Below are 25,974 nucleotides of genomic sequence, written 5' to 3'. Positions count from 1 at the left end.
ATGACCCAAGGCTCTTAGAGGAGGTAGGGTCTTGGGTGTTTAGGTTTTCCTTTTTGGTTCTAAATATCTTTCTGTCTGCTGGGCATCTCAGAGCCGGCACACTTTCCTTCTTGTTCTTCCTTCCTGCTACCTTGCTGTATTCTGAGAAGCCAGATTATCAAGTTAGTTTGAACACATATGTGAACATAGAACATAATGATGTGGCCCTTAGGATCATGCCTAGTAAAGCAAATGAGCCTCTGACACTTTTATTCTGAGTGTTCTTAATTATGTCTATCTCTGTGGGTTTATATTTAATTTGCCTTTGCATATGTTCAGGTGAGGTAGGAGGGTCGGTTTGTTCGTTTCACAAATTATCGAACTTCAGAGGACCAGGCACCATAAACAGTGAGGCTCTAACAGTGAAAAAAATAGGGTTCTTGCCTTCAGGGAGTTAATGATGTGGTAGAGTAAATAGGTAATCAGTAAAAGAAGTAAGTTACTGATTGTGGTGAGGGGTATAAAGGCAACCAACAGGGAGCTAAGAGAAAAAAATGAGGTCTCCTACTTTGGGTAGAGTTGTCAGAGGAGGAGACACACCAGCCAAGATGTTTTTCTCATCAGCTTCATGGTGGTATATTTTGTTTTCAGTAAAATTACACATTTTACATGTACAGATTAATTACTTTTTTTTTTTTTTAAAGATTTTATTTATTTATTTGACAGAGAGAGACACAGCGAGAGAGGGAACACAAGCAGGGGGAGTGGGAGAGGGAGAAGCAGGCTTCCTGCTGAGCAGGGAGCCCAATGTGGGGCTCGATCCCAGGACCCTGGGATCATGACCTGAGCCGAAGGCAGATGCTTAACGACTGAGCCACCCAGGCGCCCCCAGATTAATTACTTTTGATAAATTTAACCACCTCCATCCTTTCAGTCAAGATAGAGAATGTTTCCTTCTCCCCAGAAAGTTTCCTCAGTACCCGTACTCTGCAGTCAGTGTCCCTGCCCCACTCCCCACTCTAGATAGTCACTGGTGTGATTATTTTGTTATAGATTAGTTTTGGAATTTTATATAATGCATTCATGTTATATGTATTCTTTAGTGTCTGACTTCTTCAGTGTAATTATTTTGAGATTCATCCAGTTATGGTATGTATCAGTTCTTTTATTGTTGAGTAACATTTAATTGTAAGAATATACCCCAGTTTATTCTTTCACTTAATGAGTTACTCCAGCTTCTTTATGCTTACTATTTAGATAATTTATCTTTTCCCATCCTATGCTTTCATCCTATGTCTTTATGTTTAAAATGGGTCTCTTTTAGACAGCATTTGGTAGGTCTTGCTTCATTATCTAGTCTGGCATTCTCTTCCTCTTAATTGGGTGGTTTAGTCCTTTTATATTTAATGTAATATTTAATTACATATTTAATATTTGATATTGTTGGGTATAATCCTACCTTCTGGCTATTTGTTTTCCATTTGTACCTTCTGGTGTTTGTTCCTTCCTTGGTCGTTTTCTGCCTTTTGGGTTAATTGAATATTTTCTAGGGTCTCTTTTTTAATTCTGTTGGTTTCTAGGCTAAACCACTGTATTGGTTTTATGCCATGTTAGTGCAGATGTGTGAACAGCTCAAGGTGTTCATTAAGCTCCTTTCACCTGGTGGGATGCAGCCTCAGCCAAGATATTTTGTCTTGATGGGAAAAATAGTGGCAGCTCTGTGACTTCAGACCACTTGTTCATTCTTTTCTGTCTTCTCTTGATCTCTCCCTTTTGGGAACTTCAGGTACTCAGGAAGACTGTTTTCCAGTTAAAATGGGCTGATACTTTGTTATTCATCTTTATTAACCTTTGGATCATGATATTGTTAACCTTAAAAATTAAACAGTCAGTTATTTTACCAGAAAAATGGGTTTATTCAGAAATAGCAGAGAACTGCAATCCAGGACATGCAAGCTATGGCAAATCATAGGCAAATCCCACAGACAAAGGAGAACAACATTATTTTATGGAGAAAGGGGAAGATGGGAGGGGTTGTTGTGAGTGAAAGTCCATTGGAGAGAAGCAAGAGTTTGGGGGGATGACAGTTTTTCAATGGCTGATTGCTGGAGTAGTCAGTCTTTTTGTAGGAGTTGTTACATCTTTTCCTGTTGGGGCTTGTAATTCTTTTCCTGTTGAGGATTCTCCTGTTGGAGTCTAATTGATCATTTTTTCCTGTAATTGACAGGGAGAGGTGCTGGCTCCCCCTTCTGGCCTCCCCACTCCATTTTAGTGGCTTCCCAATATATGTATCTGGAGAAACTACATTATTATTTATTACTTTTTCCTGAATGCCCTGGATAAGTACAGGTCAACTCCAGCTCATAAACATAATGTTTTCTCAGAGTTGAGTCCATGGTAAGAATTTCCCATAGAAATCTTATTAGTGGTAGCCACGAGAGCTCCCTCTCCTTAGTTCTGAGTAAGCTCGCTGGCTGTTCTGAAGCCCTGGAAATCAGTGGCTCCTTTGGTGAGCCAGGCTGCAGAGAGGTGAGGGAGGAGTGTGTTGGGTGTGGGAGGCAAGAATAGGGATTATTCTAAGACCTCCTTCTCCTTTGCTCTCTGCTGCCTTCCCACCCCACACCTGGGGAGACAGTGTTAGAGAGTCGTTTTCAGCATATTGGTCATCTTGCATTCTCTCAGCTAAATATTGCCTTAGCACAGCATATTTTTTACTCCAGGGTGATGTTTTAGGAACTCCATGTTCTTACTCAAGGGATTTTTCTCTTAAGCTTCGATCTCCCTCCACAGAAAACTGTTTTTAGAAGAAGATAAACTTAGCAATCATGTTTGTGTTTGCTCTTTTGTAGTCGAGCAAAAGATGTGATAATACCAGCAAAGCCACCTGTCAGCTTTTTCTCCTCGAGGTCTCCGGTGCTTGACCTCTTCCAGGGGCAGCTGGACTACGCAGAGCATGTTCGCCGGGACTCAGAGGTGGTGCTGTTGTTCTTCTACGCTCCGTGGTGTGGCCAGTCCATTGCCGCCAGGTCAGAGATTGAGCAAGCAGCGGGTCAGCTTTCAGACCAGGTAATGCTAACACTCAGCCTGCAAATGGATGACTCAGCCCTGTGTGCCGGGCTGGTTGTTCCCAGAGAGACCCCTTACCCAGCTGGCTGACTGAGCCAGGGTGAAGGCCAGGAGCCTTACTTTAAAAAATTGTAATGCCTTCTATAAAGAAAAAGGATTTCTGATGGTGAGGGTCATAGTTGGTTAGAGGCAGGAGAGGGAGCAGGAGAGGGAAACACTGAGCTGTGTTTCCTTGTGATGCAGGTCAGTGTTCATCTCAGGGTGCCATGCTGTTTGGTTTCAATGCTGAAAAGCCTAGTTGAATATCCATTGGATACTTGTCCATGAGTTATTTTCTTTTTCTTTTCTTTTTTTTTAATATTCACATTATTTATTTGAGAGAGAGAGCACACGCGTGCGTGTGCATGTGCATGGGGTTGGGGTAAGTAGGGAGGGGCAGAGAGAGAATCTTAAGCAGGTTCCATGCCCAGCATGGACCCCGATGCAGGGCTGGATCTTACCAGCCTGAGATCATGGCCTGAGCCGAAACCAAGAGTCAGACTAAGCCAGCCAGGTGCCCTGCTGTAAGACAGATTTATATGTCATGACTACAATGTAACATACTGACCTTTTAAAAATACTTGGACCAAATAAATAAATAAATAAATAAAAGTAAAAATAAAAAAATAAAAATACTTGGACCAGAACTATATGCGACAAATACTTAATGAAGGTTAACCTTTGTGCTAGACCAAAGGGCTGCGCAAATGAGTCATCTATATGGCAGTGGTTTTCAACCCAGTGGATCCCAGTTGCCTTTTATAAAACAAATATTTTATGAGGTGTCTTTTGCTGTCCTGAAAAGGAATTCATAGATGATAAAACTTCCCTACACATTAAATTGCAAAAGAGCTAATCTACTAATTATAAAGGTGGGGGAAACAAAAGTAACACAATCAGGTCATGTGTGTTTCAGGATGTAAATGCTGGGGCAAAATAGGTCCTGGTCCCTTTATGGAGAACTGTTGGTGTCAGACTGGTAAAGGTGTGTTGTGTTAGAGACTCAGGTACCGTGGGGACACTGCTCTCACTGATTCGAGTTTCCTAAGCGGTAAACAGCTCTTGGTAAAGGCTGGAACCAAACAAAGTAATTTTTGCCTTGGGTTTACATAGGAGTTGCCTTCCCAAGAAATTCGGTGAATACAAAAACCATACTTTGGATTCACATATGAAATGGAATTAGGTCCTGGGCTTGATTACTAACAGACAGGTTTTCTCCAGCCTCATTGTTGGGCAGGACATTTCAAACTGCCCTGGGGTGCTGGGGATAACTCTTCCCTGTGCAACGCAGTTTCGACCATCGTGGGCTGTCTCCCACAGTGCCTGCCCACCCCATGCCCTGTAGCTTCCCAGTCACTGCAACAAGCAGAAGAGATCGCACAGATTTCTAAAAGTCTGCTGCTGAGAACCACTCATCTGAGGTAATTTATGCAGGCAGCTGAGTTCCAGAAGTTTCTTTGGAACTCTGGGTTGGTTTTTCTTAGAAACAATGTTATAAATGCTGGTGAGGCTTTCTGCCCAACCTAGCAAAGCCTTTTGAACCATTATAGATCCCTGAATGTGGTGCAAAGTACTGTTTAAATCTAGCTCTTCATTAGAACTCTTCATTGCCTGGGACACTGGTTCTGAGGAGGTTGTGATTTTGTGTTCCGACTTTGGACCCATGGGATCGATCAGTTCCCAGTACTCCCTTTACCCCCCTCCCCCTTTAAAAATGACTAATAATAGGGGCGCCAGGCTGGCTCAGTTGGTAAAGCATGTGACTCTTGATCTTAGGTTCGTGAGTTCAAGCCTCACATTGGGCAGTAGAGCTAACTTAAAAAAAAAAAAAAGGTAATAATAACCAAACTGGCAGACACTTCCAGGGAGGAAGCAGGAACTCTAATGGAGCGCTGGGAGGCAAGCGATAGGTTAGCATAAAAGAAGTCACCACTTCATTCCCCAGGCATTGCCCAAGTTTTCTGAATTAAGAGAACATGTGGGGAACGAGGAGGAAATCTGTGTTTAGGGCAGGTGTCAGTTACTTGTTACCGTATTGTGAGCTGAAGCAGTGGTGTCCTTCTGAGTGATTTTCGGAGTGGCGTTCTGGTGTGCTGGGCCCTGTGCAGTTTCTCATGACAGCTCTGCACACTGGCCCTGGCGTCCCTGTGCTTGGAAGCAGGACCTCAGACTTGGATGGTGGAGCGGTTGGCTAAGGATCACATGACAAATGGTGAAGGTTATAGTGCCATCCACAGCTAATGGGCACTGCTTTTTTCAAATGTTTTTTCCAGCTCCTTCCAAATGGAGAGCTTATTATTCTGTGTTCTCACTAGGGAAAAGGAGGGGGTTTATTTTTGGAAACAGGCAAAAATCGTTTGAGCCACATTGCTTTAGTAAAATTAGCAAACATGGTAGATTGTGCCCTATTTTTGAATAAAAAAATGAGATGTCGCCTTTAAGTAAAGATATCGTTGTTTTCCTTTCTCATAAATGGACTCTAAAAGGAGCTCTAAAGAGCTTCCACGAAGTTTTGAGCAATATTGCTATTTACGACGTGTAAGGAAGGCCTCTAAAAGTGACTTTTCATTTGTAATCTTCGTATTTTTTCAATATTACTATGAAAATTTCTTCACATAGCAAAGGTAAAGGAATTGTATATATGATTGCCAGTTAAATGTTGTTAATGACATTTTATTTTGCTTATTTGATCATGTATTTATTTCTCTTACTATTCCTCTAGTCAGTAGTTCTCACCTAGAGGAAATTTTCTCCCCCAGGGGACTTTCGGCAGCATTTGGAGCTATTTTTGGGGATCACTATTGAGGGGGGGAAGCTGCTGGCATGTAGTGGGTACAGGCCAAGAATACTGCTAAACCCTACAACCAGTGTGTAGGACTGCCCCTCAACAAAGACACACATACAGAAAGCCTCCTACCAGTGGAAGGCCAAAATAGCAGTAGTGCTGAAGTTGAGAAACCCTGCTCTAATCTATGAACCCATCTTCTTTGGGGTACTTTTCCAAGTAGATTGGAGACACAGTGACACTTCTCCTGAAATACCTTAGCATCTACCTATAAATATGTGTTTAATTTGTATTTTTGCTGCTTAATACTACATTTTAGAGCATAGCTTTAATTATCTTATTCTTACTGGTTTTTAATGTAGTTGTTAAAAATGGGTTTTGATATTTGTGACGTTTTATTTGCAGCTAACATTTTTTTTCCTTCTCCCATGCTCGGTTTGACTGTCAAGATATCCTTCCATTGAGTTTTAGTGTAATCATGCTTAGAAAAAGCTCACTGGTGCTCATTCACTTTAGAATTCAAAGCAAATCATTTCCCTCTTGGACTAGACTGTAAAATACTAGTAAAATACTAGAGTCCTAGCTAGACACCATAGATGAAAGTCTGTCTTTTTTTTTTGTGGTGGTAGATGATGACCTTCTTTGAATACCGGAGATAATTTTTTTCTCACTTTCTGTTTTGGAGAGGAATAGTTCCATTTCTATGATTTTTATCTTTAAAATCTTGGTAATTTTTCAGTTGTTATTCATAGTCATTTGAAACCTTTTTTGGCTCTGCAGGTGTTGTTTGTGGCAATTAACTGTTGGTGGAACCAGGGGAAATGCAGAAAACAGAAGCATTTCTTTTATTTCCCTGTGATATATCTGTATCATCGGAGGTAAGAATTAGTTTTCTAATTCCAGTTACGTTCCAAAGTGAATTTTTTTTCTGTTTAAAAGTATTAGATATTCACTGTAGGAAATTGAGAAAGTACAGATAAGCAAAAAATACAGATAAGCAAAAATAAATAAGAGGATCTGGATATTTAATCAGCCATACATAATCATTATGTGTTTTGATTTATATCGTCCTCTGACTATACATATCCACCCTCTTTTTTTTTTTTCCAAAATAAAAAAATGGGATTGTGTAGTAATAGTATTTCCTAAACTGCTTTTTCTTGCTTGTGTGAACATTTTTTTCATACCATTACGTAGTGTATGGCATTGTTTTTGGTAGTGCTAGCGGCCCTATTGTGCGGCTGTACATTTCAGACATCCTGAAGTACTTTATCGTCTGAAAATACACAAAGGTCCTTATCCTGTCACCTGGCAACATACATAAGCAGGAGGGAATCTTAGCACCTTTTCAGCTGGGAAGAAAGTTACTATGAGTCCCCGGTCCTATGCCCATAATCCTGAAACCCAAGGAGCTTTGAAGACCTGAAAAGTTTTCGTAAATTTTGTTCCCGTATGCATTTATCTAGCCTGAAGTAACAAGAGGCTGCCTTTGGTCTTTATCCCACTTAAGGAGCCAGTTTATTTATTATGCTGCAGAAATATTGGTGTTTGATTTTGGAATACTGCCCAGACGTTGCTGTGAGTGTTAAGTAATGTCTAAAATCGGTCTTGAAGAATTTTGGAGACAGATGAGATTTTGACTTTGTTCAGTGTAATTGGCTTGAAGTTTGTTAATGAAGGTAAAATGGGTAAAGAATGTTTGATTAGTAGGAACTTTACTTTTTATGCTTTATTTTTTCCCTCCCTCTGAACTTCCTAGGCTTTAATCAGTGAGGATTTATAAGAAACATCAAACTATCATTTGTGGATTATCTGTCACGTTCCATCACACCTCATGTTTCTAACATAAAATGTTGTGTGGCATGTAGTATTGTTTCTCAAGAGCTGTTAAGTAATATTTGAGCAAAAATGCACTTTCTTACCCCATCTCCACCTTCAAAGTCTCTTCTAGATACAAGAGTACTTCTCAGAGAGTAAACTGTTGCATTTGAAGATGCTAAAGCTGTCTGCTCTGTAATGGGATAAATAAGCTCGCCCTGCGAAGGTCCCTGCAGTTCTCTTTTTGGAAGTAGACAATATTTGGAGATAGGAAATAGGTCACAGGTGCCTAGTGAGGAGTATAGGCCTTGCCACTAGGTAACCCAAGTCAACTGCCCAGAGGTGGGCCTAATTTGATGTGATACTAAAATCAGGAGAGTTCCCTTGAATCAAGTACCAAATATCTTTTTGGGTTATATGGCTGTGCAGTATATTGTCTTATACTGTTTGTTTTCTTAGATTTATGGAAAGATTGAAAGGACAGGCAAGGAACTTTAGAAACATCTAGTCCATCCTTCTCATTTTATGAGGAATTTGAGGTTGATACTCTCCTTGAAGTGCTTGCCCCTCATCTTTGCCTGTTAGGTTTTACTTGTTTCAGTTCGTTCAGACCTCTTAATACTCACTTGAATATCTCCCATTCCCAGTGTACCAAAAACAAGCAAGTGCTAAGGCACAGAGATACCTGAAAGATAGCCTTTTCATATCCCGTTTAAGAATCTGCAAGTTCTCTGTTCTATACATAACACACATGAATGAATGTGTGTCTTCAGCTAAGCTCTCTTGTGACCATTCGGTGGTGCTGAGGTTCTCTTGGTTAATAGTGCTTGCAAATGTGGCCCCTCAGCCTCATCCCTGGGCAGACAGACCATCGCTGTCCGTGTGTTTCTGTTGTTCCTGTGTTCGTAATGGCTTACCTACTAGTGGCTGCTGAGATTAATAGACTCTCTGTTTTGCTTTTAAGTAGATTCCATTTTTTTTGCTTGTATTGATACCACTCACTAAGAAAGTTTATAAAAGGCTCTAAGGCAGGGAGTAGTTTCTTCTAACACTCTGTTCACGGCTCAGCAGCCCTGGATCAGCTCGTCCCGTGGTCGTGACTGTGGCATGTTGGTAAAATGTGTTCTGCACCTGCATTCTGAGATCTTCTCAGCTTTTACAAGTCACTGGGATCCTTCTAACGACCCTCCAGGAGCCTGTTTGCCTGAGTAGATGACGTTTCCAGATTTGTTGGCTCCGTTTTGCTGAACAAAATGTGTTATCAGATGATTTTTTGATTTCTTCCTTTAAATTAAAAATTGTTAGTGGCTGATGGGGTTGGTGGTGGTGGTAATTTTTAAACTAATGTAGGTCTTGAATTGATAGAGTTGTTAACTCTGTCTCCCAGCTGTGCATGTAGAGCGCTATTTTTACTTTTTTCATGCTAACATTCTTTTGTTTGGCATCATATTTTCAGTGCACCCTGAAGAATTGTGTTTATCTCATCCCATTATATGTGTGTTTGTCATTTATGTAAGCATATGGTATTGGGATCACAGCATTTATGTAAATCTTTACTATGCTCTGTTTATTTTGCTATTAACAGCAAGCTTAATGTCAATTTCTATTTAGACAGAAGAATGGTTATGGAGTTATTATATTTCACCTTACTCCCCCATCCCGCCACATACCATTCAGTTATATTTGAGCAGCGTCTGCATTGTGCAAGATTGAAGAAAGCCATGTGAGGATTCTGATTAGCTTAGGAGGGTAACTGAAAGTTGGTCTTATTTCTTAGCAATGCTAAATCAAATTGCTGTGCATCCCTAAGCACACCTGGAAGGGAAAATAAGATCATTTTTGCAGATCCCTAACTTTGTCCCTTCCCATTATCTTTTTTTGTTATAGTAAAGCGTTCAATAGGTTTCAGGTTATTTAGTGATCCTTTGTGTAAGTGCCTATGGGAATATTTAATAAGTACGTTTTAGTAGGCCAAGGGCCAGTTGCTCAGCTTGTTTTTTATTTCAGAGTGATGTGTAAAAGAAAGTCCCCCCCCCCCCCACGTTGAATTATGTAGTTAAGATCCTGCAATCCTTTAAGCATTTGGTCAGTTTCCAGGATTGCCTTTCTGTTTGGTTTTGTTTTTTAAAGAAATATTATTATGGGAATTTTTCTTTTTCCCCCAGAGGCTAGAATGAATGTTCTTTGTTTGAAATTCAGTTTGCAGTTGAATTAAGCTCATAGAAAAGTAGTGGCTGCTTGTGCCACCCGGCACATGAAATGCTTACTCTCAGTTGGTCCTCCATTCACCTCCCGGGACACAGGCTACTTACCTATGAAGCAGTCAGGATCGTCTTGTGGTTTTGATGATTTCAGTTATACGTTACAGGTTTAATGCATGGTGTATTATTTTTATTTTTTTATTTTTATTTTTTTGGTACTAGTTTTGGACCAATCGAATACAAAGGCCCCATGAGTGCTGTTTACATTGAGAAGTTTATCCGCCGGGTGATGAAACCACTTCTCTACATCCCATCTCAATCAGAATTACTAGATTTTCTCTCAAACTACGAGGTACCTGTCTTTCATATCTCCTCCCATCCCCAAGGTTTCACTGGGTTGTGTTGGATTGTTTATATTAGAAGGGTTTTTTATACCTCTTGATTTGCAGCAATGAAAAGATCACATTGTAGATAAGCCCCAATTAAATGATTTTTGAGATACTCGATCGTAGGGATGGTTTGGCCAAGTGAGTTTTGAGAGAATGGAACACTTGTAAACCTTGTGAATTTTTTGTTTGGGAATTTCCAGCAGACTTTCAGTTTGTCTTATGAGCTTAGAGCAGATAAGAATTAACTTACAGGTTTATATGCACCTGCAAATTTCTAAAAATTTTATTTGACACTGTATGGCATGTTACTATGGAATACTTGGTTTTACTTGTCAGCTGTAGTTTAGCTTTAAAAAAAACTGAGAACGTGTGCCCTTCTATTTTATAAAGTGCATAACTCTTTCAAGGTCTTATTAACAGAAAGTTTCCTAACATGGCTTCTCTGCTGCTTTCCCATTGCCAGCTTCATCCCTGATAAATTGTTTTTTATAGGATCTTCAGTGTGTGTTCAGGACCTCTTATTATTGAGAGGCCAGTATAAAGCTTAAAATAATCTCAATAAATTATAAGAACAGTTCCACAGAAAAAGTCATTGCAGCAAGTGTAAATCATACTTGGGTACAGCAAGTAAAAATGATACTTAGATACAGGACCATAGGTACCTGAGACATAAACCCTACGAATCCAGACCTCACTGAGGATTTAGTAATTGTGACTGGGTTGGATTTTACCTTTTGCACTGGGGAGATTTTATGTAGATTGGACATGAATTTCTGTCGTTACAGCTTTTCGGTCATGTTAGGAACACTGTTTATGTGTTAACTCTGAGTAGATTCTTTAAGCAGCAGTGTTAATATCTAGTTATTCTGCTTGTAAGTTCTCAGCTGTGCATTAGAGTGAATGTGTCCTTACTCTTACGTGGCTACGGGATGGCTTTCCATGCCCCTCACAGGCTTGTCTCTCGTTCTGCGAGGGCAGGCACGGGATGGCTCTCCGTGCCCCTCACAGGCTTGTCTCTCATTCTGCCAAGGCAGGCTGGCAGCTGGGAGCCACCCTGGGTGCCTGGGCCTGGTCCCACTGGCAGCATTAACTGGTTCTGTGACGTGGGGCAGGTCACTCACCTGCCAGGCATCAGGGGACTGGAACGGGCATTTAACTCTTAGCTGCAATAGTTGTGTGATAAGTGGGTTTTCATGTAGATTTGCAGTAGATGATGGTCACGGAGGCGGTACGGCAGAATGGTGAAGAATCAGGATTTAGACACTGAGCTCCGTCACTTGTTAGCTGTGTGGCCTATGGGCTTCTTAACCTCTTTAAGCCTCCATGCCTTCATCTATAAACAGGGATTAAATAAGACATGAAAATGCCTGCAGGATGGAGTCCCAATAAATGAAAACTTATCCATAGAAATGGCGTCATGGGAAAATCCTGGATATTTAGCACTATTGAGAGAACTCGACATGTGTGTAATGTTTGCTGGAACTTCCTACTTATATAAGAAATCTTTTGTTTGTTTTATAATTAAGATGATAAAAAATGACCTGCAGGGGTGAAGAGGTCTTCCTTCAGGTAGGCTTTGTAGGGACTTCCGTAGGACACTGTGCCTAGTTTTGCTTGAAATCCTCTGTTTTTTTCTTTACATTTTCACTGAGTTTCTCCTAAAAAATAAAGGGAAAAATGGCAGACGAGCAATGGCACATGAATAAATAGTATATATTATGTGTTTACCCTTTCAAAGAAAAGTATGGAAAACATTGAGATCACTTAGCCTTATAATAAGAGTACCGAGAGGCAACTTCATTATTTTCAGCTCCTTTGGAGATCTGTATCCAGAGAGTTCGGAGCCAGTTCTTAGCAGGGGTCATGTGATAAGGAGTAGGACTCAGCTAGGGCTCTAGAGGTCTAGGTTTTAGTCCTGACATTAGCAAGTCTCTGACTTCTGAGTTTTACACAGATTTCTAGTCTCTGAAGGTAGGGAATTGGCTCACATAATCCCTTCTGACTATTTTGACTTTGATGAAGTTTAGAGGCTGAAAGAGGGAGGCAGAAGAAGGTTCGTCAGTTATTGGTTGGGGAAGTTTTTTTGAGACATGCCTTTGAACATCCGTATCAGAGCTCTTTCTGATCTTGTTTTGTTTATGGCCTCTATAGTGTCTCTGTGGTTGGACCTGCAGGAGAGAGGCGAGTTCCCCTTTAAGACTGAGCAGCAAGGCTGGTTCCTTACCTTTAGCCTCTGCATTTTCTGAATCTGCTTGTTAGCAGTGCTTTCAGAGATGATGCTCCAAGTTTGACGCTGAGTTCACATCAGACTCACTGATGTGCTGGTGACATTACTCATTTCGGCGGCCCGCTGAGTTAGAATGATGTACAGCAATGTTCAGACTGCCTTTAAAACAGGACCAAGAAGGTGCTGCCAAGATGGGACCCCGTATGGCCTGTCAGCCTTTAGAATGCTTCCTCCCAAAGTGGTAGATAGCTTTTATCATGTTAGTATCATCTTTCACTGGGCTGCTTCTCACTGAGATGAAATTGCCTGGTTGGCAAGAGACAATATTTGATTAATGGTGAAAGAACTCAGGAGGCCAGCCCAGCATGGCACTTGTGAAACCATCTATCTTGTGAAACATACCAACACTGCCTAGATGGTCTCGGTTTCGTGCACACTCTTTGTAAGATAACGTAACGGCAAAATGTTAGATCCAGAAATGAAACCACCGCCATGGCTTCGAGAGTCGAATAAAGAGGAAAGGTAAAGGCATTTTTGGAGGCCCCGCTATAGAGCACAATATGCTTCTGGACATTCCTCTGAATTAAGGTTTCCCAACCTCGGCATTATTGACACTTGGAGTCAGGTAGTTCTGTGAGGGTGGGGGCTGTCCCACACTTTGCAGAATGTTTAGCAGCAGTCTTGGCCTCCACCTACTGGATACCTGTAGCACTTCCTTCCCCCCTTAGCTGTGACAACCAAAAATAGCCAGGCATTGCCAGATGTCCCCTAGGGGGACAAAATCACCTCGGTTGAGAATGTCTCTTGTAAATTACTGTTTTTCCCAAATAAGGCCTTAGGATGCTTCACAGGTATTAGAACAAACAGATCTTTTTTTTCAGGTAGCACGCAGAATGCCACAATCTAATTGTTGCAAGCTTATCTCATACCACAGTGGCAGAGAGAATATGGAAATCAAGCAGTGCCTTGACTGGAAAATCCTGGAGCGTTATCTGGGGGGACTAGAGACAGGATGAGTTGTATTGTCATCAGTAGAGCTGTCCGTGATGTTCAGCCTTATACTCAAATTGTTACTGCCCCTCCCCACAAAATATGCTTCCTAATATGTTAGGGGTCTTGCTAATTTAAAGAAATCTTACTATGAAAGGTACATCTTTTGATCAAGAGCCTTATCTCGTAATTTTTGTGTTTTGTAAAGGGATTTCAATATTAAGTGTATTTAAATTTAAGTATACCAGAATTGGGCTAAAATAATGCTTTAATGTTTTTGTGGCACTTCTCAGGTTTGTTAGAATGGCAGTGCTTTTTGCTTATGTCTCTAGGTGTGTTTGTGACACCCTGAAGGAGTGCATTTGATAATTGTCCCCTCATTAAAAAAAACCATACTGATTAATTGTAAATTTATTTGTCTTTAATCGAGATATTTGTGAGCAGTTTGGATCATCATAAAATTGTGCCATTAGTGTTTATTACTTGGGAAGTGATGATATTCTGGAAGTAATAACCTTTAACATAAACTTTTATTATGTGTATCCTGACCATATATGTATATGCTTATGTTGCTGTCACAAAGAGAAATGCTGTAGTTTTATCTTGGTTTGAATTTTTGTAAGTCCCTCAGATGAATCCTTCCAAAAGCCTCTTTCAGTTGATTTGATATTGAATTACCGAAAACAGTAGAAGTTTTTAACCAGTGGAAAACATTGTATTTGACTTGCTATCTCAAACCTGCCCAAATCGGTTTGCTCGTCATTAACTCTAGTTTTCTAGGTTTTAGTCCTGACGTTAGCAATGTCACTGAGCCCGGATGCACTGAGTAGAATATGACACTGAGCCCGGATGCAATTTTTAGGAAAATAATTTTGCCTTTGATTTATTGAATATCACAGAAAGACATTGCAGGGTGAATATTATAAATACTTGTTTCTGTAAGTTCCAAAATACTTTACTCGTTATTAGCCAACAAAGAATGTGTAAACTATGCTCTGGTAAAGTGCCCTCCAGTTTTCACGTGCTTTTGCTTCTGATCTTCCTCAATAGCCATGTGAGATAGAAATGATAGGTCCTTCTAAACAGATTCAGAAGGTGGGGGGCACAAGGGGTGTAATTTAACCCTCAGTGGAGACTGGCCTGTAGCCCAGGGCTTCTGGCTCCCCAAATTCTTGCTTGTGTCCAAAGAAATGTTTAAGGTCTCAGAGTTGAAACTTCACTATGGATCTAGAAGTTAAAACTTTGGGTGTTTAACTATTTTATGTCATTTTTCAGGCTTTCTCTTTCAGGATAGAAAAATTTTGAAGGTGTTGGCTTCTTAATTTGTAACTTTTTCCCCTTCATTTTTAGGAATGGTTTTTAAGAATAAATAGTGATTGAGGATGGGGCCATGGGTGTTGACCTGCTGTTAAGGCAGCAGGGTCTCACTATTTCATGTTACTGAGTGGGTGTTCTGTGTAGGATAGTCACAGTATCGAGGCAGGGTAACATCTAGATTTTTCTTCTCAGATATGCACTAAAATCATACCTGCCTTGGAGCGCCTGGTTGGCCCAGTTGGGAGAGCGTGCACTCTTGATCTCGAGGGTTGTAAGTTTGAGCCCCATGTTGGGTGTAGAGATTCCTTAAAAATAAGTAAGTAAATAAGTAAATAAATAAATGAAATCATACCTGCCTTATAAATAATGAATGCCGCTAGAAACTGAAGTAAACTTGCCAGTGGATACTGCAGAGGGAGAAGAAGAGCTTGAAGTCCTCTTGTTGCAAACCATATTAAGAAATTCTACTTTCGGGCGCCTGGGTGGCTCAGTTAGTTAAGCGAGACTGCCTTCGGCCCAGGTCATGATCCTGGAGTCCCAGAATCGAGTCCCGCATCGGGCTCCCTGCTCAGCCGGGAGTCTGCTTCTCACCCGACCCTCCTCCCTCTCATGCTCTCTGTCTCTCATTCCCTCTCTCTCTCTCAAAAAAAAAAAAATCTTAAAAAAGAAAAAGAAATTCTGCTTTCTTCATTCCCTCCATCTGTAGAATCCCTCTTGTTTGAGGGTTCTTCCTGCCTGTTTAAGATACAGACAGGAAAGTGTCGTTTATTACTTGTGGACAACATAGACAAACATATGCCAGGGGCATTTTTATTTTGGTGAATGTCGAGTTGAGTGGGCAGGGAATAGCGTTCGGTAATGGTAATGTCACTTACAAGGTCAGGAGTTCTATGGCTCTTCTAATTTTAGTATTTTTTTAGGTATCATTTGACAGGTATCAGTAGCTTCTACATCAATAATGCTTTTTTGTTTTTGAAAGCACTTGACAGAATCATCTGATTTGTGCCTTGTAACCTACCTACCAAAAGCCAACAGTATTATTTAGAATGCTTATCTTGTATTTGCAGCCAAAATAGTTTTTGATTCTTTTCATGAGTTTTCTATAATTTATCCACTTACGATCAGTGATTTAGCATACATCCATTAATTTATTCTTAGCAGGTTTGGCAAACCACATTGTTTTAAATTTAAGTGGGATGGGGAACAATCTTGGGAATCTTTTGGAGGGGAAAGTTGGGTGTTAGGAAAATTGCCTGGTGATAGAAAACCTGAGCCTTTTGGAGAAAAACCTAGTAGAATGCCTGGCACCTGCTGTTACCTGTTGTTTGTTAGTAAAAGTCTGCTCTGCAGTTGAGCAAATAAATAGGTACCACTTCTGTCAACTCCTAGGTTGATAGCACCGTGAATGAAACAGTTTTGAATTTTCTCGGGTGTGAGTTAACATTAGTAAGAAATACTTCCAGTGCCATGGAGTAGAAACACTGAGGTTACTATTCTTACGGCCACTAGAGGGTGTGCACACCGTCTGCCAAAATGTATGCCTCACTGCAAATGGTGTTCACTTAGCAAAGAAATATTTTATGCTGACGAGGATTTGCTGGTCTCCTATAAATAGCCTCTTTCCAGCCTCCTCATGATAGCAGGTGCTGAGTATACTGTACCCCATGGAATGGAATTAAAAGCATGCAAACTGGGTCAGGTTGTAATCTGGTACTCATCATGTTTTAGTCTTGCTAAATTGTAGGAGGCGCTTTGTCTCATTTCTCTTTTTGTCTCCATTCTTCCACTCGTTCACAAATGTTTATTTTGTGCCTGCCCGGTGCCAGGTACTCTCTGAAGTGGATATGTAGTGATGAACAAGAGAGACCCTCTGGAGATAAACAACAAACAGGAACACAGACAAGGTGCAGGGAGTTGAGTAGTGTCCTCCCAAAATGCCTGTCTGCCCGGAACCTCAGCATTGGCCTTATTGGGAAATAGGGTCTTTAGAGGTGTCTAAGGATCTCGAGATGAAAGCATCCTGGACTTAGAGCAGGTCCTAAACCCAATAACTGGTGTCTGTATAAGAAGAGGAGAGGACACAGAGACACGGGCGAGAAGGCCATGTGAAGCCACAGGCAGACACGGGAGTGATGCAGCCACAAGCCAGGGAATGTCTGGAGCCACCAAAAGCCAGGGAAGAGGCAAGGAAGGATTCTTCCTCAGAGCCTCTAGAGAGAGCACAGTCCTGCTGCCCTCCTGATTTCGCACTGCTAGCCTCTAGAACTGTGAGAATAAATGTGTTGTTTGAGGCCACTGAGTTTGAGGTAATTTGTTAGGGCAGCTCTAGGAAACTAATGTACAAGGTCGTTTCAGATAAGTGCCCAAAGGAAAATGAAGGAGGGTGATGTGGTAGACGCAAGGGCAGGGAGGAATGGTATAACTGATTTAGAAGACAGGGAAGCCTTTCCTCTGAGGAAAGGATGTTGCAGCAGAAACTTCCACTGAAGCCTGTGTGTGAGGCAGCCCTGAGGAAAGATGGAGGGAGTGCTGCAGGAGGAGGGAACAGGAAGTCAGAGATCCTAAGGAAGGACTAGGACTGGTGGAGCCAGAGCAGAGGGCACAGTGGTAGGAGAGGAGGTCACAGAGGTGTCTTCCTACTGTCGTGGGTCCCGATTAAACCTGACCAGTTACACGCGTGAGGGAAGAGCACGGGCACTTGAGCTCCTGTGTCCGCTCACCTGGTGGCCAGTTAAGCATCCAGGAGTGGACCAGTAGGACCCTGGGGGTGGAAGACCTTCACACGTTGGTAAGCATCCGAGTGAGGAGGGACAGCCTGTGGATCGGCAGGGCTTGCTCCCCAACTTCAGCCCAGCGTCAGGCAGGTCTACGTGCTCGGCCGGCTCATCTGAAAGAGCCTCACAGGGGCGGGGCCCGGACAGAGTTGTCTGCCTGGCAGTGGCCCCTGGGTTTATTTGCTGCTGAGCAAACTATGGGCCTGGACCTAGAAAGGTCCTTGTGTGTGAATATGCACTTTTTTGTTTGAAATATTTTAAGGTTCATTCTCAGACATGCCAGTTTTCAGAATTTAATACAGACCGTTAATGGTATTGTGCATATTTGAAAAATAACACTTGAAATAGACTTTGCCTGTTCCTTGTGTTCTGAATGGCTAGTTTTTTACAATTTCTGTAGCTTTGTATCATTCCCTCTAGTTGTTGAGTCTTATGGTCTTCATTTCTTTGGCAATGAGAAGTGAAAATAATTTTGCAGATGGGATTGTTTGCTTTGTATTGTTTATGGGATTGCTGTGGTCAAAGTGCTTGAAAATTGCAGTGCTGGTTCTTTTGAAGATGAGGCTCCTTCCTCCAAACTACGAAGGCCCTTGGAAAACTGCAGCTGTGAGGCTGTCAACAAGAAGAAATTCTTCCCTTATAGAGGTGTCCACCCCGTTACTCGTTTTGAAAGGTTGAGTTTGGGTTTTCCTTGAAGACTCCGAATTCGCATTTTCCTTACTTCACTACTATGTGTACCCGTTCATATGTATGCATGAACACGTGTAGTTGCACCATGCGTGTAGACAGATGCATGCTCATGGGCCATGTGTCCACTCTTAGCATGAGTGAGAAGAGGGCTGAAATTGACCTCATTTAATTTTTAGCCATGAAACAGTTATTAATATGTAGGATGAATTTATTCCATTTGATTTTGGTTTGGAAGATTGGTCAGAATTTAAAGAAACTTAAATGAGTCTGTTGTCTTTCTGTTAGTTTCCATTTTTGTTATCTTTTGTGCCCAATATTAACGAAGTGACTAGAATTTCTAAAGATGTTGTCTTTCTTTGTTTTCGGTAGAAGCGCTTATTACACTGTCATAGCCTTGTTTGAAACCGTAAGAACCCAAACACTGTAATTCTACTTGAAGTCAGTTCTGGGTCGGCTTGTTAAAAACATGTTGAAGGAGTTTAGCAGAAGAAAATGTTGTTTTCTGATTTCCTCAGTTGTTTGAGAAATAAATTTATGTGCTGTTTTCTTTTTTTTAGATATTAGGATTAAACATTTTGACTCTCTGTTTCTAAAAACCAGTTGATTTATTTAAAATTGAATCTTAAAATAAGCAAATGTTTTAGATTTGAAAGGGTGTGTTTTCCACTACAGATCAGAAATTTCCTCTTTTTTTACAGTGTACTGATGTAAAATTTTACCAACAGATTAAATTTCTACTTTACCTTTGGGATCTGATTTTGTCCCAGTGATCAGATCAGCTCCATTTACTTATTAAGCATGTGCTTTAGGGCCAGAAAGGGGTCTTTACATTTGCCTAGTGCTTTATCAAGCTCATTCTTCTCAGTAACCTTGTGATGAATTGTCCCCATTTGCCAGAGAAGGAGGCTGAGGCTTTCCATTGAAGTGTCCACCCAAGACCATTCAGTGTCAGACTCCAGGCCCAGCACTCTTTCCCCAGGGATCTCACAGTTTGGCTTTTAGGGCAGATACGATTATCACAGGATGCCATCAGACAGAATTTGTGCCACAGGGCCTTCAAGAGAAGGAAGCAATTACCCTGACGTGGAAGGCAGGATTGGTCTGGTAGGGGACAATTAATTGGTTTGGCAGAATGCAGGGGTGTTCTGTGCTAAAGCTTAGATAAATGGATTGAGCAGGTGGAAAGAAACTTGTGGGAGTGGAGGAGCAAGAGGGTAAGAGATGGTCCTTCCACAGACTGACCTGACCAGAGAGGAAGGTTGTCATTGCATAATGGGGGTCTGGGTATGGGGGCAAAGAGCCCCTGGAAGGATGACCTTGAACACTAGCTGAGCCAGTCTCATTTAACCTGATTTCCCTAAGTGTGAAGGCATGTTTAGAGTAAATGAGAGGAAGCGATTGAGGAAGAAATCTGAGAAAGGTTATAAAGAAATCATTGATTTAGTTTGCCTAGAGGCACTAAACAAAAGGCATGAATTACTTGAACTTGATGGTGAGGTTTCTAGCCAGGGACCTAGAAGAACTCTAAGCAGGGCACCTGGGTGGCTCAGATCGTTAAGAGTCTGCCTAAGAACTGTAAGCAGAGGGTGGAGAGACCCACTTAGGGAGAGGGAAGGAAGTTTCAGCTCTGAATGCCCCTGTGAACGCTCTGCGTCTCCATCCCTTACCCTGTTGGTTGTCTAGATGGAGGGAAAGCTCAGTCCTGTTCCGCAACTTTGTTCATGTGGTTAGCCTTCTTAAAAAATGAAACACAACACAAATTGCAGTTGCCAAATAATGATGGCATGTCCAGATATAAAATATTCCTGTGACACAGTGGCCTCTGGTCCCTCAGTCACCTCATTCTGCTCTTGTTCCTGCAGCCTGGAGTCCTCGGCTACTTTGAGTTCAGTGGCTCGCCCCAGCCTCCTGGTTATCTGACCTTCTTCACTTCAGCGCTGCACTCACTAAAGAAAGGTAAAAATAATTCCTATCCAGACATTGGTACTTGCAACAACAAATGTGTGTATATTGAGATCTTCTTTTACATATGTTACCCTTATGATTATATATTTAAATTTCCCGATTCCTTTTCTCTGTATTTATATAAAATACACTGTTTTGTGTTCTATTGGCAAACAAAATACTATGCTATTTCAAATACAGTCTAGTCTCTAAGATGTGTAGCTTTTTAAACTGTGGTTTGATCATACTGTGTCTGCAATTACATATTTTGCAGTTGAAAATTTATGCCATAACCTTTTTGAGTGTATAGTTACAAGTTTTGGTCAGAATTTTAGTGGTTATATTACCAGTTGGATATACCATAATTTGGGAATACATTTCCTTTGGGAAGTATTTTTACAAGTATAAAAGTCATGTCACATTACAGCATAAGTGTGCATATATATATATATATATAAAATTTTGTTTTATTTGTTTATACTCAGCTGAATCATATATTATTTGAGGTCCCTACTTTTTAATGAAACATTGTGTCCTGCCCATCTTTTCATGTTGCTCCATGTTCTTCTCTGTAGCAGTCATGACCTCCTGTCAGTTTTCTGTTGGATACACTTTCATCTGCTCACTTGTCTGTCTCCTCTGATACACCTTCATCTGCTCACTTGTCTGTCTTCTGTTACCGTGCTGGTCCAGGCCCATTCCCCCACCCCTGGACTAGACCAGTGGACCCTCAGCTGGTACCCACTCTTGCCCCTTCTTCCTCACATTAGGGTCCATTCTCCCCAGCCTCTAGGGCCCTGGTCTCCACTTGTCAGACCCCAATTCATCCTTCAGGGTCCAGTCAAATACCACTTCTACAGTTTCCCCTGATCTCAGTTGGGTATCCTATTGCTTCTCATTTGTAGCACTTAACATAGTTTGTATTTATGTATGAAGTTATGAGATTTGTTTAATGTCTGTCTTCTTCCTCAGACTGTGCAGTTTCTGAGGGTGGGGCCCGTGTGTCTTCAGTAAGTGCTTTTCCTCCAGCATCTGGCACATAGCAGGGGTTCAGTCACTATTTGCCAAGTGAGCGATCAGATTGATGGCTGTGTCATCTTTCCCCCAGTAGATCAACCAAAAATATGTAACTGTCCTTCTGTTACTGGGTATTAGATTGCTTCCATATTTTGAGGGGAGGAGGATTAGAATAGTATACTAGTAATACATCAAACAGTCATATGACTGGCCATTTTAAGATAGACACTGTCTTAGGGTTGTATGCATAGAGAACTACTGCATTCGTGTTTTTCACTAGGGACATTAAGAGAGGAAATCAGGCTGTCACATAAGTATGTGTCTGTCCACTTGAAAGACTCTGAGCTGCCCAGATTCAGGTGACTAAGAAGACTTAGTGTAAGTTTGAATTTTGAAAGCAGCATACTGCCAACATAAAAAAGCTTAAGAAGCCGGTACTCAAAAATGTTTTTAGAAAATGAAAGCCCCGGGGCGCCTGGGTGGCTCAGTCGTTAAGCGTCTGCCTTTGGCTCAGGTCAAGATCCCAGGGTCCTGGGATCGAGCCCCGTATCGGGCTCCCTGCTAGGCGGGGAGCCTGCTTCTCCCTCTCCCATTCCCCCTGCTTGTGTTCCCTCTCTTGCTGTGTCTCTCTCTGTCAAATAAATAAAATCTTTAAAAAAAAAAGAAAAAAAAAAAAAGAGAGAAAATGAAAGCCCTGGGGCGCCAAGTGGCTCAGATGGTTAAGCGTCTGCGTTTAGTTCTGGTCGTGATCTCTAGGTCCTGGCATTGAACCCGGTGTCGGACTCCCTGCTCAGTGTGGAGTCTGCTTCTCCCTCTGCTTCCCCTCCCTGCTCATGCTCTCTCTCTCTCTATCTCTCTGTCTCAAATGAATAAATAAAATCTAAAAAAAGAAAAAAAAATGAAAGCCCCTCAGAGATCTCAAGTGAAAACTGAACGTGAAAGGCCAATCTGCAGTCACTTACTCATCAACATGATGGTAGCATTCAAGTTCTTGAGTTGAAGACATTTCAAGATGGTGGAAGGATGTTTTATTATCTGGTTAGCTTATATTGTGTGCTAATGATTCATCTTAAATTACTTTTTCATTCAGAGGTTTTCAAAATATTACTTCTTTTTTGGAAGAACCTTTCCAAGTACAAGATACAGTAATCTTTTAGCCCCTTTTTTTTCTTTTCTTTTTTTAAGCAAAGGAAGGTGATAAATGGGTAAAAACTATTTGAAGGAACAAAGTAAACCTCTTTGGTCAAATCCCTAATATTGACAAATGATCACAGGCAGTTTCTTCTCAGAATAAATCTAGTCTCTGATTACCTTGGCTACATTTCTTCCCTAGCTTGTGACTCTAGTGGGGTCTGGTAAAATCCTTTTGCATATGAACTTTGCAAGAGCTGAGATTCATTCTGATTCATCATTTTTCACTTCATTTTTGTGGGTAAGCTCTCACTTAAGTTTAATGAACTATTTTTAGAAGAAAAAGACAAGTTTGGAACGACGACTTTCCATAATATGTGCAATAAAACCTTGCTTTGGGCATCTGGTTTTTTCCTTCACTTTTCTTTCTCATACCCAGAAGTCAGACAGTATTTTACTTATTAATAGTAGCTGTTCAGTAAGAGAAATGTGTGCACACTTTTTTTTTAATGTTATAGTTTGAAATGTAAATTATAGGTCAAGGTTGTATTTAGATTGTGTACAACAAATTGAGGCCTAAGGCACATTTGCCTCACTTAACAATTGGTTATGGAGAGCTTAACTAGAGAAGTGTTTAGTCTGTTGTGGTAGAAAGCAGATGTCCTGGTTTAACATGCCACAAGTGTTTACAGAATGCACGTATCTTTCCATTGCCTTTATTTTTTTTAATTGTCTTAGAAATAGCCAGGACGCTCTCTGACATTTGTCTTAAGGTAGCTGGCTGGCATGAGTGGACAAGTATTTTGAGAACGTACCGGATGTGAAGCCTCATGTCTAGGTGTGCAGGGTGTGCTACGAGAGAGTACATGCCTACCTCAAGAATGCGTGAGTTTAGTTGTAAGATCTGCTTCCGTGGTACTTTGCTCCCTCTCTTAAGACCGTTTCTGTAACATTTGATACTTTTACACATTATTGTAAGGGAATTAGGGAAAATTGGCTTTCTGCCTGAGCACTTAATACTGATTGCTTTCTCTTTTTGTTGTTTTAACTCTTTCCTTTCATCTCAGTTATCTGGGTCCTTCACCCCTCGATTGCAGTCTTGGTGCTGATCTGTCTGTTGATGGAGGCCTGCCTGTTAGGTGGTGGGGGCGGTGCTGCTTTGTCATATTTCTGTCTGTTATTTTCCTAGCTGTGTTACTGTCACCGTTTTTTATATAGCAGTTCTGTATTTTCTTTCTTTCTTTTTTTTTTTTTTTTTAAGATTTTATCTATTTATTTGAGAGAGAGTGAGAGAGAGTGCACGAGAGGGGGTAGGGTCAGAGGGAGAAGCAGACTCCCCACTGAGCAGGGAGTCCGATGCGGGACTCGATCCCGGGACTCCAGGATCATGACCTGAGCCGAAGGCAGTTGCTTAACCAACTGAGCCACCCAGGCGCCCAGCAGTTCTGTATTTTCATGTAGTTTAATCTGTGGTTCTTTTTCTTGATTTCAGTGTTGTAGTTAAAAGGTTGAATGAATGACTATAATAAAGGGCACTTGACCTTGAAATTGCTCAAGTGAGAGTGATTGAAGCAATGAGATACTAAGTCACTTTGGATCCCTTCCCACTACCACCACTTCTCCTCGTGCCTGGCCTTTTGGGTTCCTTAGACCAGGGTGTAGGCATCGCTTACGACAGGACTGCGTTGGCCCCTTCCTGAAGCAGTCTTCTTTCTCTGTCTTTCTACTGGCTTTTCTCTGTCCCCTGACACTGGAATCCTAATGAACTGAACTGAAATTCACATGGTACTTAAATGTTACCTTGAAAATACACTAATCCATTAACTAAGGATGTCATTTCTACTTTATTCTGCCACCGTTAGGAATTCCTAAACTTAGTTGACTGGGGAACCTTGTGGCCTTAGTTTTCTAAGGAACACCCTTTGGGAACTACTGTTGTAATGAATTTTTTAAAGAGGAATTTATTAAGAGGACGAACTGCTAATTCCAGTGTAGGGTCTCTCTACTCCACCAGGTGGCGTCCAGTGGAGCTGTGCTTTGCTGGTAGAATTGAGTCAGGATGCATACAAAGCGCTCTCCTCCATATCCTTGTTCATGAATAAAGCTTTTTTGGGAGCACTTTTCTGTTAGATTGTGAAATTTTATGTAATATCCGGAAGTCCAGAGAGGAGGATTTTCTTATTCTGTAAGTGACACACATTCTTAAAGGTATTGAGAAAACAAGGGACTGATTTCTTAGGCAAGGTTGATTCTGAGATTGCTTTTTTTTTTTCCTTGGGTTCCTGGATCTAACTCTTGAGAGTTTGGATCAGGCATTGGGTTTAACAGTTCTCTGTAAATGAAACAGGTTCTAGGATTACTTGGTATTCTTGGATAATCTCATTCATTGTCACTGTACTTGTAGAGGGAAATCTTTTCCTGTCTCCTTGAGTTCTAAGGCCCTCTGGGTACTGATTAATACACATTAGCGTAAGTTAGAAATTCCATACTTTTTGTCCCTGTGCCTAAAACTGACTTTTTTTTGTGATGTTGCTATCATTTTAGCAAGGATGTCCTCATGTTTCACAGGAGATGCTTTTCTTCCCCTTGTGGCTTATCTCTTAAGCCTTGTAAATGCTGCTAGGTAAGAATTAAGGCCAGACCTCCCCACATAAGTTAGATTCAGAAACATGACTTTTTAATTCAACAAATATTTGAGGATCTACTATGTGCTCCAACTAGAAAGATGAAAAAAAAAACTAGTTCCCCAACATATAGTACCACCAGAGAGTGAGGCAGACAGGCAGGCTTGCCTACAATGTGAGACTGGGGACAGGTTTGTGACAGGTTGTTGGAGTGTGGAGGCGGGACATCCACATCAGATCACGGATAGCTCAGAGGAAGTGGTGCTGGGGTGGGGAGGTTTCCCAGGAGAATGAGGTGTCAGCCTTCAGGTAAGTGTGTAAGGAACTAGAAGGAAGATAGAGAGGGGCTGGGGAAAGCAAAAGGTATGCAGGAAGCTTCAAACCAAATTTAGTCATTTATAGATATTTAGATTCCTTGAACCTATGTATTTTAAAAATAGGACCATCTTCACTTTCTGTTTTGTGATATTTTCTACTTTTGGAAGATTGTCCTTTTTAGGGAGTGTGTGTGTGTATCCTATTTCTTCAAGGTTTTTGGTTTGCTTCTTTGATGTTTTTGAAGCTAAGATAAGATTCCAGACAAAGAACCAAAAATATTTAAATCTTAAAAAACTCTCAGGGATCACCTGCTATAATAAAGTCACAAGCTTACAGTGAAACAACTCAGTGCAGACAAACCCAGTTCTGGTCTCTACTTGACTACTTTTTATGTAAAGGTGGGTATGGTAAGCTGTTACTAGGCTGAGCCCTTCTGTTAGTCAAGCCCTTTATCTGGATGATGCAATCTTCACTCTTTGAAGTAGAAACTGTGAATATGTCATTGTGACTGTCTCTGGTGAGGAAACAGGCTCTGAGGAGACTGTTAACTGACCCGAGGTCACTGTGGCGGGCAGAATGGTGGCTCCCCAGAGATGCCCCTGTTCTGATCACCAGAACCTATGAACATGGTACGTCGCATGGCAAGGGAGAATTGAGGTTGCGTG

General features: G+C 41.2%; 1 protein-coding gene across 4 annotated transcripts in view; it reads left to right on the top strand.

Moving 5' to 3' along the window:
• The window catches only part of TXNDC11 (thioredoxin domain containing 11), a 58,705-nt gene that overhangs the window by 3,694 nt on the left and 29,037 nt on the right, over positions 1 to 25,974 (top strand). Inside the window, exons 2-5 of one of the 4 annotated variants that reach the window (XM_032392152.1) lie at positions 2,829 to 3,045; positions 6,650 to 6,747; positions 10,111 to 10,240; positions 20,138 to 20,231. In XM_032392152.1, the coding sequence (XP_032248043.1) occupies positions 2,829 to 3,045; positions 6,650 to 6,747; positions 10,111 to 10,240; positions 20,138 to 20,231 (539 nt within the window). Of the gene's footprint in view, positions 1 to 2,828; positions 3,046 to 3,568; positions 6,748 to 10,110; positions 10,241 to 20,137; positions 20,232 to 25,974 lie in introns of those variants that run through there. The other 3 variants (XM_032392154.1, XM_032392153.1, XM_032392155.1) reach the window with 3 other exon arrangements.

Source organism: Phoca vitulina, unplaced genomic scaffold (genome assembly GCF_004348235.1).
Source record: "Phoca vitulina isolate PV1807 unplaced genomic scaffold, GSC_HSeal_1.0 scaffold66, whole genome shotgun sequence".
Taxonomy (NCBI): Eukaryota; Metazoa; Chordata; class Mammalia; order Carnivora; family Phocidae; genus Phoca; species Phoca vitulina.
The sequence above is the reverse complement of the archived record's forward strand: the minus strand, read 5'-3'. Positions and strand labels throughout refer to the sequence as shown.